This window comes from Empidonax traillii, unplaced genomic scaffold (assembly GCF_003031625.1).
Source record: "Empidonax traillii isolate 1590-97213 ecotype Southwest subspecies unplaced genomic scaffold, ASM303162v1 scaffold56:size2478089, whole genome shotgun sequence".
NCBI classification, from domain to species: domain Eukaryota; kingdom Metazoa; phylum Chordata; class Aves; order Passeriformes; family Tyrannidae; genus Empidonax; species Empidonax traillii.
Genome location: NW_020955249.1, coordinates 1,423,462 through 1,435,893, shown reverse-complemented (window position 1 = coordinate 1,435,893; position 12,432 = coordinate 1,423,462). Strand labels below are relative to the sequence as shown.

The 12,432-nt window shown below is 35.9% G+C and overlaps 1 protein-coding gene across 8 annotated transcripts in view; it reads left to right on the top strand.

Annotated features, from left to right (window-relative positions):
• Positions 1-12,432, top strand: part of PCNX1 (pecanex 1) — an 87,353-nt gene that overhangs the window by 52,148 nt on the left and 22,773 nt on the right. For all 8 annotated transcript variants that reach the window (XM_027879670.1, XM_027879662.1, XM_027879665.1 and 5 more), the window contains 7 exons: positions 16-187; positions 3,668-3,778; positions 4,276-4,367; positions 5,704-5,813; positions 7,550-7,655; positions 9,439-9,531; positions 11,007-11,157. In XM_027879670.1, coding sequence (XP_027735471.1) covers positions 16-187; positions 3,668-3,778; positions 4,276-4,367; positions 5,704-5,813; positions 7,550-7,655; positions 9,439-9,531; positions 11,007-11,157 — 835 coding nt within the window. The remainder of the gene's footprint in view (positions 1-15; positions 188-3,667; positions 3,779-4,275; positions 4,368-5,703; positions 5,814-7,549; positions 7,656-9,438; positions 9,532-11,006; positions 11,158-12,432) is intronic.

Here is a 12,432-nt window from a genome sequence, read left to right as displayed (position 1 = left end):
TTTTTTTTTAAACAGGGTCACAATCGTATCATAGCCTATAGTAGGCCTGTATATTTCTGTTTATGTTGTGGTCTTATTTGGCTGTTGGATTATGGCAGCAGAAACATATCTACAACAAGATTCAGGTTGTATGGAATGGCTTTCACCAACCCATTACTGCTGCTGTCAGCCAGGGACTTAGTTATAGGTGAGTGACTTTTTCATGGATTTGAATTACGCACTTCACAACAGTAGAACTTTATGGGAACATTTCCCCTTTCTATAGATTTGCTCTAGCAAATGGCAGAGATGTCCTCTAATGTGGTGTCACAGATATTTTTCATTATGTAGTATCTTAGCCCTCATCCCTAAACTTTCTTCTTAACTTGAATCTGGATCTGTTACCCTGTGTCTGGACCTAGATGCTCAGTAATTAAAGAAACATTTTGATTTGGACTCTTTCATTCATTCTGGAGTAGCTTGTGGCAAGTAAATAGGAGATCTTGTAAATGAGGTTATTTGTATCTAGCAATTTGGGAGAACAGTACAGACAAAATTAAAAACCAAACTTCTAAACAGATGAAATCTTATTTAATGTGACTCTTCTCAGAAAAGGCCTATCAGAAATACAATTTTGGGCAGTATGAGGTACTTTCATTATGTTCTGAGCAGCACAGTGCATTCACAATACTGCTGGCATTTAATACCCCTCTCCTCCCCCCCAAAAAAATGCAAAAACCAAACAATATAAAAACCCCTAAAACAACAGCCCTTTCCCCTGTGTACTTACAAAATTATGAGAATAATAACAGCTATGTAATCTCAGGCAGAGCCCATAGAAAGAGTGGACATAAACATTTGAAGGTCATCTTCTCACGGAACTTTGGGCATTACTTTGATGGAGAAAAATTATTTGGGTGATCTTTTGTCGATCACTACTTTGGGAGGGGTAAGAAAATCTGTAAGAATTCACCTATATTGAATTCTGTTGCTCTTCAGTTGTGTCTAGCTATCTGTACATGAAAGACTCCAGCAGCTAAGTGTTATGACTGCATACTGAAAGTTTTCTGTCCAAGAAAAATGAAAACTTTGAGTGGGTTTTTTAAAATTTTAATTGATTAATAAGAATTATAGACTTATGCATTTTGGGTATTAGTTTTTATTACTTAATTTTAAGGAACATCTTGAATTTCATGCCTCAATACTGTTTTCCCCTTCAACTTTCTGATAATAAGTCTATTTGTAAATTTAAATGTCCAGAGGGAAAATATCTCAGCCACATAGGTATGAACAGAGTATTGTCCAAACACTTTCAAAGTGAACAGATTCTTTGGCTCTACTAATGTACTGACTACTGACATATTTCATACTGTGTCTTTGATGGAAAAAGAAGTTAAGACAGAAGATACGTTTGACTCATTCAAGATGTAAAACTACCCTCATTTCTCTTGATTATGCTCTGTCAATTTTGAAAGTATTTTCTTCCCTTTCCTACTACCTGGAGTCATTGCCATAATGTATACCCCTATCCCCATAAGATGATATATAAATGTATGTGTAAATGGTGTGTCATGTTAGGAAAGTGAGCTACATTTTAAAAGTACTTAAGAGTCTTTATCAGTTTTAAAAGATGTAGTGGCATCTTTACCAGGCCATGTCCATCTTGGGACTTGCTTTTGAAACTTCTGGTTCAAGAGTTCTGAGTGGGTTTTGATCCTTATGTTTTACTCTTCTACTGGGCTATCTTGCAGCAGCTTATGTGGTTTATATTTCTTAGCAGTTCTCCCCATAAAAAATCAGATTGCCTGAACAGTTCACTCTTTTTAAAAAACACCAACCAAACAAAACCTCACACCTCACCCTCTCAAACCCCCCCTCCTCAAAAAACAAAACCAAACCAAAATAAAAACCGACACTGTACATCCCCCACACGTGTGTATGCCCTTGCCTTTGGAGAAACTCTTAATGTTGCTGAAGTACTGGTTCGAAAAGCTTTGTGTGTATCTCAAAGCAAGCTGGCTGCTAGCAAACATAACGTTGTTAGCATAAAGTAAAAATCTCAGCTGCCTTTTTTCCCATTCCCAGGCAGAGCTACTAGAACAACACAGGTGCAGGGAACGGCAAACTCTGTGTGTAAATCACATAATTGCTGTATCCTTGCCAACAGACAAGTGAGGACTAGCATAAATTCTATATTTTGGGTCCCAGGTATTGGACTTAATCAGTTGCTCTACATGTACTCCACATTTATAATAATTGTTTTCTGTTTTCACCCAGGTGGTCCCCATTAGAGAACAAATATATTATGGACTGTAGAAGCCTCATAAATGGTGGCTTTTTGCTGGAGTACTCTTCAAAAATTGTGTATTCCCAGTCTGTCTAGTAACTTCGTTTTCCATGGGCACAAGATAGTTAGATTTACAGGCCTTTAGGACTGTAAAAAGTTGTACTTTTTAACCTGTCAGTGATGAAATGTATTTATCTCCTGTGTAAGCTTCCTTGAGTAATGATTTGAGATGAAAGTTTGGCTTGAATTCTGAAAAAATATTTTCTTCAGGTCCTGAGAAACTGGTCTGTAGTCCTCTATTTCCTAGTTTGTATCAATAAAAAAAAAAGCCGAATTCAGTGTTTTTCCCAAGCCTGGAACCTACATGTTTTTAAATTACATTGTTTAACTTTACCACTGATTAGGGAAAAAAATCAGATTCTCAGTATCTGTCTCACCTATCTATCACTGTAGATATTTCTAATGCCTTCAGTGTCCAACCATTCTGCAGATATAAAATTAGAAACTTAAATTTAAGACTGTGATGCTTTACAGGATACTTCAAAATCAGTTTCTTCTTTTGATCACTGAAGCTCCCAGTCAATAGGATTATACAAAGTCCTCCCTAAACTGCCAGACTTGATCTGCCAAGGCTATTTTCATTATTTGATCCTCATGTCCCTCAGAACGTAGAACTTCTGAAATGCTACTGCATGTGGATTATATCTGAACTTGTGTAGAAGATTGTTATTCCTGCGTTTTTTAGTCCTTAAAATGGAAAGTAAATAGTATGTGCAGGTTGGGACATACTGTTTATACCCTTTTCTGTATCAATATTAACTGGCATTCGTTTATCTTTGCATTCTGAAGTCCTATAATTTGCAGAGGTTTTCATGATTCATACAAAATAAAAGTCATTTAGGATCAGAAATTTCAGAAGTGGTGTGAGAAAATGAGTAAAATTGTCAAATGTTATTAGTAGCAGAAAACCCAGAGGTGGAATGCTTGGCCTCTCTTACATCAGTGTGGCTGATGTTAGCTTGCTCCTGTAAGGCAATTAAGGTAGATAAGCCTCACTTAAAATGAGTGAAAATTTACAAATCTAGTCTGTAAACACTCTTGACTGATCTTTGTTAAATAAAAATGAAAAACCTGAATGGGCCCCTGTCCATTTCTAAAGCAATTAAAACAAAAATACAAGAAATCTTCTGACTGTTGGTCTATATAACCTGTGTATTCAGTCAGTTTTCAGTCACTGAAGTAGAACTTTACATAACATATATTTCCCTTAGATATTATAGTAGAAATACTTTGGTGATGTTGAGTTTATTGGTGTGTGTTACCCTGGAACTTAAACTGAAGAGTACCTTATCATGATGTATTTTTAATATTCACCACTTTTTCAACTATTTTTTTTTGTAGTGTTTACACTATGTTTCCCTATAGTATTCTTCATTGGTCTCCTGCCTCAGGTGAATACATTTGTGATGTATCTTTGTGAACAGCTGGACATTCATGTCTTTGGTGGCAATGGTGAGTGTTGTGATCTCTCAGTGGCAAAAGCAAGAGGCTTGGAACAGCCAAGATTAGTATGCTACTTAAAAAACTTACTGATTACACTTTTTGTATTCCTGTCCTCTAAACACAGAATACTTGACTGTATTTTTAAAAAGTTTCAAGGTCTTCTGATTGATTATTGACAAATAGAATTACTGTCCTAGTAATTATGTCAAAAAGTACACGTTCTTGCTCAGCTGGTTTCTGGTGCACTAGTTAACTATTTTATTACCATGGTAATGTTGCTAAATAAATGAGGATGTAAAAAAAAGCCACATAAAATGCTCTTTATAAAAATCATTTGTAGGAGAAAATACAAGTAGTTGCTCAAGGTTGGATTGTTGATTTTTTTTTTTTCATCAGAGGGATGTTGCAGCTAGGGGGGCAGATATTTTCTTAAACAAACTGAAGTATTTTGTATTCTGACTTAAGTACATAACAATGTTTTTGTTTTCTTTTTCTGTGATATTCAGCTACCACAAGCCTGCTTGCAGCACTTTACAGTTTTATCTGTAGTATTGTGGCAGTAGCATTGTTGTATGGACTGTGCTATGGTGCCCTGAAGGTGAGGAAAATTTTATGCACAGTATATATTAATGTTTTGGGTTTTGTTCTCTGCTTCCTTCTGTATTAGATAACTTAAGTATGCAGAAACTGAATTAGAAATATAAGTCTGATTTGCCAGGGTTCCATACTTGCTCAGCTGTGGCGTCAATAGAGGAGATGCAGTGCAGGAACAAATCAGATTTTTTTGTTTTTAAAAGATGTGTGATTTGTGCCTACAGTAACAGGCTATTTCCTGGTTGAAAACACATGATATTTACCTTAAGTTCCATTCCACATTGGTTCTTGGGGAAAAAAAAAAAAAGATGGGTTGTTTCTATCAGAGTTTTCATGTATTGGTTTAATTTTCATGGCTAGGCTTTGCGAACAAAGATTTGAGAAGGGCTCTACCCACGCTTGCTACAAGCGCGCTGATGTATTGGTTTGTTAACTCTCAAAATGGCTTATGTTAGTATTTTTTTCTGGTGCTGCGAAAGGGAAATAGTCTTTTCAAATTAATGTTGACTTGAAAAGTAACCAGGAAATAGTCTGTAGTGTCAAAGTCAAGATGTGTGCCTATCTGAAAGGTAGCAGAGGGGACACCCACCACCTCCACCTTGAAATGTCATTCTGTTAGAAAACAATGTGTAGTGTGGTGTTGGTTCTGTTTGTTCATTTCAGGCGTGCCAGTAATCAAATATGTTTATTTTACAATTAATTGTAGTATGTGTGCCATCCAACTCAGAGTTGACTGGCTTTTTTCCCCTCTGTCACAGAGAGTAGAAAGGTCCTGGAGGAAATACTCCCATGATGCTATCACCTACAGAACATCATTAGCTTTCTGTGAATCTGTACACTTGTCTCATTAGCCTTTTGTAAACACATCTGGTAAAGATAAACAAGCTTTAGCAAAGAATCACTGTCTCATTTTGCAGATCCAATACAGATCATGAAAACAAAAATAAAGCCAATGTTTAATCTGCATTCAGCAAATTCAGAAAAAATAAATTCTGAGTCAAAATGTTTGTAACTTTCAAAATTGAGAATTGACTAAATGCAACTCTTAAGAACTGTGGTCTCAAGGAATGCATGAAATTCTTAGTATGAAAAATGACGACTGTTTAATGATTAAGATGCTGTAGGCTTGAGGGACCTACACTGTGTTAGAGTTCCCGATATGTAGTTAGACACTATAGGTAAATATTGAGCAATATTTTTGTACAAAAAGTCCTGGTTTATTTTGGTGGAATTGTAGTTAAATTTTCCATACTCTTTACTATGATATACAGAATTCTTGTATGTCAGATAAGCGGTGTATACTTATCTACTTTTTATTAACATTTTATTTCTGTCTCCAGGATTCCTGGGATGGGCAACATATTCCAGTTCTTTTCTCCATATTTTGTGGTTTGTTAGTGGCAATATCGTATCATCTCAGCAGACAAAGTAGTGACCCTTCTGTACTTTTGTAAGTGATAATTTGTATCCCTTTCCCAAGGAACAAGCAAGCTGCAAGGAAAAACTGCTAATAATATTAGTTATTGGTACTGTTTGAACTTGTAGTCACCCGCATGAATAAAAAATAGTATGTTCTTGGTTCAGTAGTTAGAGAGAAATTCTCACATTTTGCACCTAGTTCCTCCTGTGACAACAACCTTTCTTTGTGGCTTCTAATAAGTCACTTACATGCCAAAATCTGATTTAACTGCCTGCTGATGTTCTCCAAAATGTCAGTCAGGTGCCATCTGTCTGCTGGTGGGTTTGTGCTGAACAACATGTATCTTTCCTGTATTTAAAGACATGCTCAAGGCACTGGTTGAAGCTGAAGTCCACAGGGGGATTTTCTGAACAGTTTCTCTCACTTAATTTGTTTATGCATTCTTGTACTGAATGTGTGCTCAAAGTACTTGTTCAAATAGTTTCATCTCAGATGCAGAACAATAAGGATTTGTTTTGGTGATTAGCATTCCCATCTAGCATCAGGAAGCAGGTATTCATGTTGCTATTCCTGAGTTGGAGTATTGATCTGATGCTGCCAGTATTTCTGATTCAGTTAATAATTACGCACCTAAATCAAAATAGTTCCAATTGGAGAAAACACCTCCCCCAGAATAACCAATAGAAGTTCAGCCACATACCTGGTTGGGTTAGGCAGAGCTTCAACTTGGACTTGATTGTAGCCGTAATGTTGGAAGAATTTGATAAAGAGTAGCCTGGGTTAGATAGTGAGAGAACTCTCATGTGAACAAGGAGATTAATGATTCGTTCATGCAAGAGGAAAATTCTTATCTTTGGGTTGAGCAGTAAACCTTGCCCTCTTGTTCCTTTTAGTTCAGTTGGCTTTACGCAGTTGGTACGTGGTCCTTGTCCCTAGATACTTGTTCTTTTGTTCTTTCCAAGTACTAAATTCTGGATGCTTATGTTTGACCTGTGGTTTCACCTGTTTAGCCAGATGTGGCACAGTTAAGCACTGTAACAGGTTGCAGTATGTAATTTCCTTTGAAGATCTAGGGCTTGTTCTGTAGTGATCTTCCTGTCCATAAAATGCATTAATACTTCTGTACTACACACTGCATCGTAAGAAAAATCACATTGAGGGGTTGAGGGACAATTAGTAGTGGCTAGTGATGCTGCACGTGATCTCCTAAAAGCTTAACTATAAGGTTTTTGCATTTTAGTGTCATCAAGGCCTACTGAGAATTTAGTAATTTGGTCAGAATGGCTAACTGAATGATTAATCAATGATTAATCAGGGTAGTGTAGATTTTTTTGGTTTTGTTGCTGTTGGAGTTTGAAGTAAACCAAAGAATTCATGGTTTTCTGACTGGCATTGACAAATAGACCAGTTCTAAATTTTGCACACTTCTGTTTGGTTATTTATGAATTCAAATTTTGTTTCATGACTGCTAAGAACTTCACCTAAAATTCAATTTTGGTACAGTTAGTGCTGTTGCTTCTACTGAAACTGGTGTTTGAACATCTGGCTGCTGTTCTGTAATGGCAGTCATTCTGTGCAAGAGAGAACTAATTCTTTTATAAAGTTGAGGGGTCTGTAAATTTACTCAGCTATGTGAAAGCATTAATATGCTAGAATTAATTTTTGTGATCAGCTTGTAATAGAACTTCTGACTCCATTGTTCTTCTAAAACCACATAGAACAATGCATGCTTTTAAGTGTTTTTTTTTTGTTTGTTTTTCTTTAAGCTCTTTAGTGCAATCAAAATTTTTTCCTAATTCTGAAGACAAAAACCCTGAGGATCCTCTGTCTGAAGTAAAAGATCCTTTACCTGAGAAGCTTAGAAATTCTGTGGTAAGTAAGCTTTTTAGTTTGTGGGGTTTGTTTGTTTGGTTTGATTTGTTTGTTTGTTTTAAAATTGATTTAAAGCATTTGCTTTATGATGGTTTGTATAGCATCAGTCTGGGTCTTGCTTAGCTCACACTTGTCACCATGGTGCTGATATAGATGGATATCAGAGCATTTCCTTGAAGTCTACAGGTGAAGTCATGTGCTATAAGAAGAGTATAATGCTTGTATTGCAATTTTAAGTTATTTAGAAGTAGACATGAGAGAATTGGAATTCCCTAGTATGAATTCAATGCAGTATCATTGAGGGTTTTCTTCTAGCTCATCAATAGTAATAAATGATACTTGGTTTTGTGCAGAAGTTAGTGGGAAAGAGTTAATTGTGGCAAGAACTACATTAACCCAGTATTTCTAATAATGTGAGGAAGAGCTTTGTGCTTGCTGTTCCAGAAGTGGAAAATAAAAATGATGCAAAGTGTTGTGGGGCTTTTTGTGGTTTGCTTTGGATGTTTTGAGTTGTTCTGTTTGATTTCTTTGGGAGCAGATGTAACCTGTTCTATTTACTTAGGCTCGTACTTTGAAATTTTAGTACCAATTCACTCTGAGTATTTATAGAAGTAATATTTAAACATTTTTTTTCACACAGTGTAGCAATAAATAAAAGACTTAAGAATTTTAATATGTTTAATTTGTACAAAAGTGTTGAGCATTCACTTATCTTTGTGTAGGGCTTGGCTGTAGGGGAGGAACAGTATAACTGGGTTTCTCGTAGTACAGCAGGCACAAAGATGATGAGGTGCAGTGTGTGGAAACTGCAAATAAATATTTAGAGCAGAGAAACTGCAGTTCTTTTAACACTGAACAGTAGAGAGTGACAAGAGCTGCAAGGTCCTCTTTAGCTCTCAAACTGGTATTAATCTCCAAGGGTGCAGGGAGCTGAGGATTTTGATTATAGTCTTTTTTTCAGTGGTTTTTGGAATCAGGACTAATTGATTTTTAAAAAACTAAGTTGTAGTGCAAGAAGTTAAAACTTTGCAGCATTAGTTGCTCTGTGTAATTATTTGTCCAATTTTGGAGTAGTTAATCCTTCAATGATTTTCTGGGCTGTAAATATCCGATTGCTATGACCCTAAGTACATATTGCCCCCTTGTGGCCGACTCTGGCATTACTAGTTATGTTATTTTTTGCTCGTTATCAACGACTTGTTTTCAGTTTTTAAGACGTAATGGAAAATTCAGACTCAGCCCTCAGGGTGATTCCAAAGCTATCCTTTACCCGTCTGAAAGGGGGGGGATAAAGGGTAAAGCCTCATTGTTTTCCCTGGTTGATAGCTTTGCCTAGGCAGCACTCTTCCATAGCTCTTAATTGCTCCATGATTGAAGCAGTTCTTAGATCACGAAGGGGAATTTTGATTGTCCCTTCCAGCTCTTTCATCAGTGCTTTACTGAGGGCAATCCTTACACCCCCTCACAGTCCAGAAGGAGAGAGAGAATATATTGGGTGTATTGATTTGTCCTTCCCTGCTATTGATATGCATCTAACTTAGTTAAACTTATGCTCTTAGCTGTAAGATTTGTCCTGTGAAATTTCTGATAACTTCAGTGGAAGTAAATAACACTGACATAATTGGAAAATCTTAATAATCAATTTCAATGTTATTGTGTATGTGTGTTAACAAGGTCTTTAACGGTTGGACTTGATGAACTTGGAGGTCTTTTCCAACTTTAATGATTCTAAGAGGACAATAAAGCTGGTATTTTCTAAAATTATTTTATTTTGACTCTGCAGAGTGAACGATTGCAGTCTGACCTGATTGTGTGTATAGTCATTGGTGTACTCTATTTTGCAATTCACGTCAGTACAGTATTTACAGTTTTACAGGTAAGGTGTTACTTCACGTCTTCCATTTGCCTTCTGTATGAAGATACTTTATGATGTAAAGCTTATTTTGGTAGTTCGCTGAGTCTCCTGACTAGTTCTAGATGGTCTTTAAATATATAGTGTGATAAGTACATGACTGTAGTTCTTCACTGTTATGTGCTCAGAAAGTCATCTTCCCCTGTTCTTTCCTAGTGTCTGCTTATATTCTCGACTTTTGTTATAGCCTCTGACACAAAACACCCTCTTTTGTTTCATCTGTCTCAGTTAAATAGTCAGGATCATTTTGGAATAAGGAAAAATGGAACTTAAAAAAAAAAGGTTTTAAAGGTTTGGTTCCTAAAGTTTGAGGAGCTGAACCATGACACAGCAGTTGTATGGTAGCATGGCTGTTTATAGACAATAGTATAGGGGAGTACCTCTTTCCTGGAATGGTTATTTACAGACTAACTAATGTCATATGTGACTCCTGCTTCATGATGACATGGCACTAGATCCTGTGCTTGAATTTAAATTAAGCATTTACCTAGAGTTGCAGTTACTGAGTTTCTTATTTTGGTATTCCTGTAATGGAACCATTGATTAGGTTATGAACTGCTTTATGTCAGGCAAATGAAAATTTCTTTAATGTATTTTAGAAGGGTTTTATACTGCTGCTACTGCCTAAAGTAAAAAACTAATTTAAAAAAGCATATGTATTTAGGTAGCTGCATGTTTTCAGGTCAAGTGCCCTATTTAACCAGGTGTACTAGTGTTTTCTAAGGAACATCTCTTCTATTGTATGGTTGGATTTCAGCACTCCTCCAGAATGTTGCATTTCCCCATGTTTGAGAAAATTTGCTACATGTTGTTCACCATTGTATAGTTCAATAGACTTAGGCTTCACAGGATTCACAAAGAGCTTATGGCAAGACAATGCAATCCCAATTTTTCTATGACTTACCTAGAAATTTTGAGAAAGTTTTAATGTATGGAAAGCATTACTGTGAAATCCAACCTTCATACTATTTTAATATTGCAGTATTTTGTGACTTCTGTGGAAGAGTTTGGTCTTGTGGGAGGCTTCTTACTTTCTCAAGCGAATATGAAATTAATGATTTGTTTTTGCTTATGTTTATACGTCCTTTTATCCAGCAGATGGAAATGTAAATTGGGTTCAGCCTTTAGAGAATAATACCTTTTCAAAATGAAATGCATATGGGTCAGAAGCAATGGACTATGAAGGAAGATTGGTGTACTGTTTTTACTTTAAAATACATTTCAACTCGGTGAAAATTTGCTAGACACAGAGTTTTTTTTCTTGCAGGTTTTCTTGTTTTACCTTAAAGTTAGTGGTATAATCTTTCATGAAGAAATAAATTTCCATCTTAGTATTACAGGAGCATTTACCTAGATGCTGGAAAAAGTACTACATTGTTAGTGCATTATTTTATTTATAAAAAATAAACCTTAATTTTTTTCATTTTTTTTTTTTTTAGCCTATTTTAAGTTATGTTCTTTATGCATTGGTGGGTACGGTAGGCTTTGTGACCCATTATGTTCTGCCTCAACTCCGAAAGCAACTTCCTTGGCATTGCTTTTCTCACCCGCTGCTGAAAACCAAGGAATACCATCAGTTTGAAGTCCGAAGTAAGTATCATTCATAACACTTTTTCAAACTTGCTGTAGTTGCTGCCCTTTTAATAAACTTAATCTCTTCTCTTTATTATTCTTACCACCAGAGTTCTTAATTACATCTAATCTATAAGTGTCTTAATTTCTCAGTTCCTCATGGTTTCATTCCATGATGGTTTTTTTTATGTATCTCTCAGCTGATGATGGTAATCCATGTGCTAACATTATCCCAGGGCAGTTCCACTAAAGCACAGTCTTCAGAATCTTAAGTGGCCAAGTTTGTGTTTATCATTGCTTCAAGAATTTTTCATCAAGATTGACTGCGTTTCATTAGGTATTTCCTCAAGATGATAAGTTTTCAAATGTTTTAGAGGATTAGGTGTGGTGAATGCTGGTAGAGATTTCATCTTAGGGAGATTTGGTTTTTAAAAGTATTTTTGACATGTTTAACAAGAGAAAAAAAGTGCAGGTGGCCACTAATGGATAAAGATACCAAGGGACCAGTCTTCGGAGTTGATCTGCATAGACATGTGCTTGCAGATTGTATTAAAGCTTGTGTTTTCATGAAATCTTTCCCCAGAGGCTGCAGAAAAGATGAAGTTAATTGTACTGTTGCAATAGATTGTGGGGACTTTACTGTTGGAATGTTTTTATTGTTAGCAGAAGACTTAAGAAATTTCTGTCAAAAAGGGCTTGGCAACAACTGAAACTATTTTGATTTTTCTCTTCAGTTGGTTGTCAAGACAAGATGATAATGAAAAGAAAGCATTCTGCTGCTTTCAGGAGAAAAGGATTGTCAGAATTGATTCACAAACTTTCAACCTTTGTAGCATCAATTCAATGTGGTCTTTTCATTGATGTCTAAATTGTGGGTTTTTTCCAGTGACTGTATGTAAAGATAAATATGAATAGCAATTGTAGTATGATTTCGAACTTTATTTGGAAGAAGTGAAAAGTGGTTGGGTATAACCAATCGAACTAGATTGTTTATAGTTGATGCCCTTTGGATGATACATGGTTTTATTATTTCCATATGTAGAAGTGTTTTCAGGAAAAATGGAAGTCATAGCCACTAATGTTAAATATTAGTTCATAAGATCTTCCAGTTTGGTCCTGTAACATAGAGAATTCATGCCATGTCACTGACTAATAGTCCTTATGGCTTCTGTTGAAGAAAAGGAGCTTCAGTTCTTGCTGGGGTTCTTGTAGACACGTTCACAGCACTGACAAAGCAGTGGACCTTTTTCTAGCCTCTTTGCAAGTATACCTTAGCCCTTTATTTATGCATCA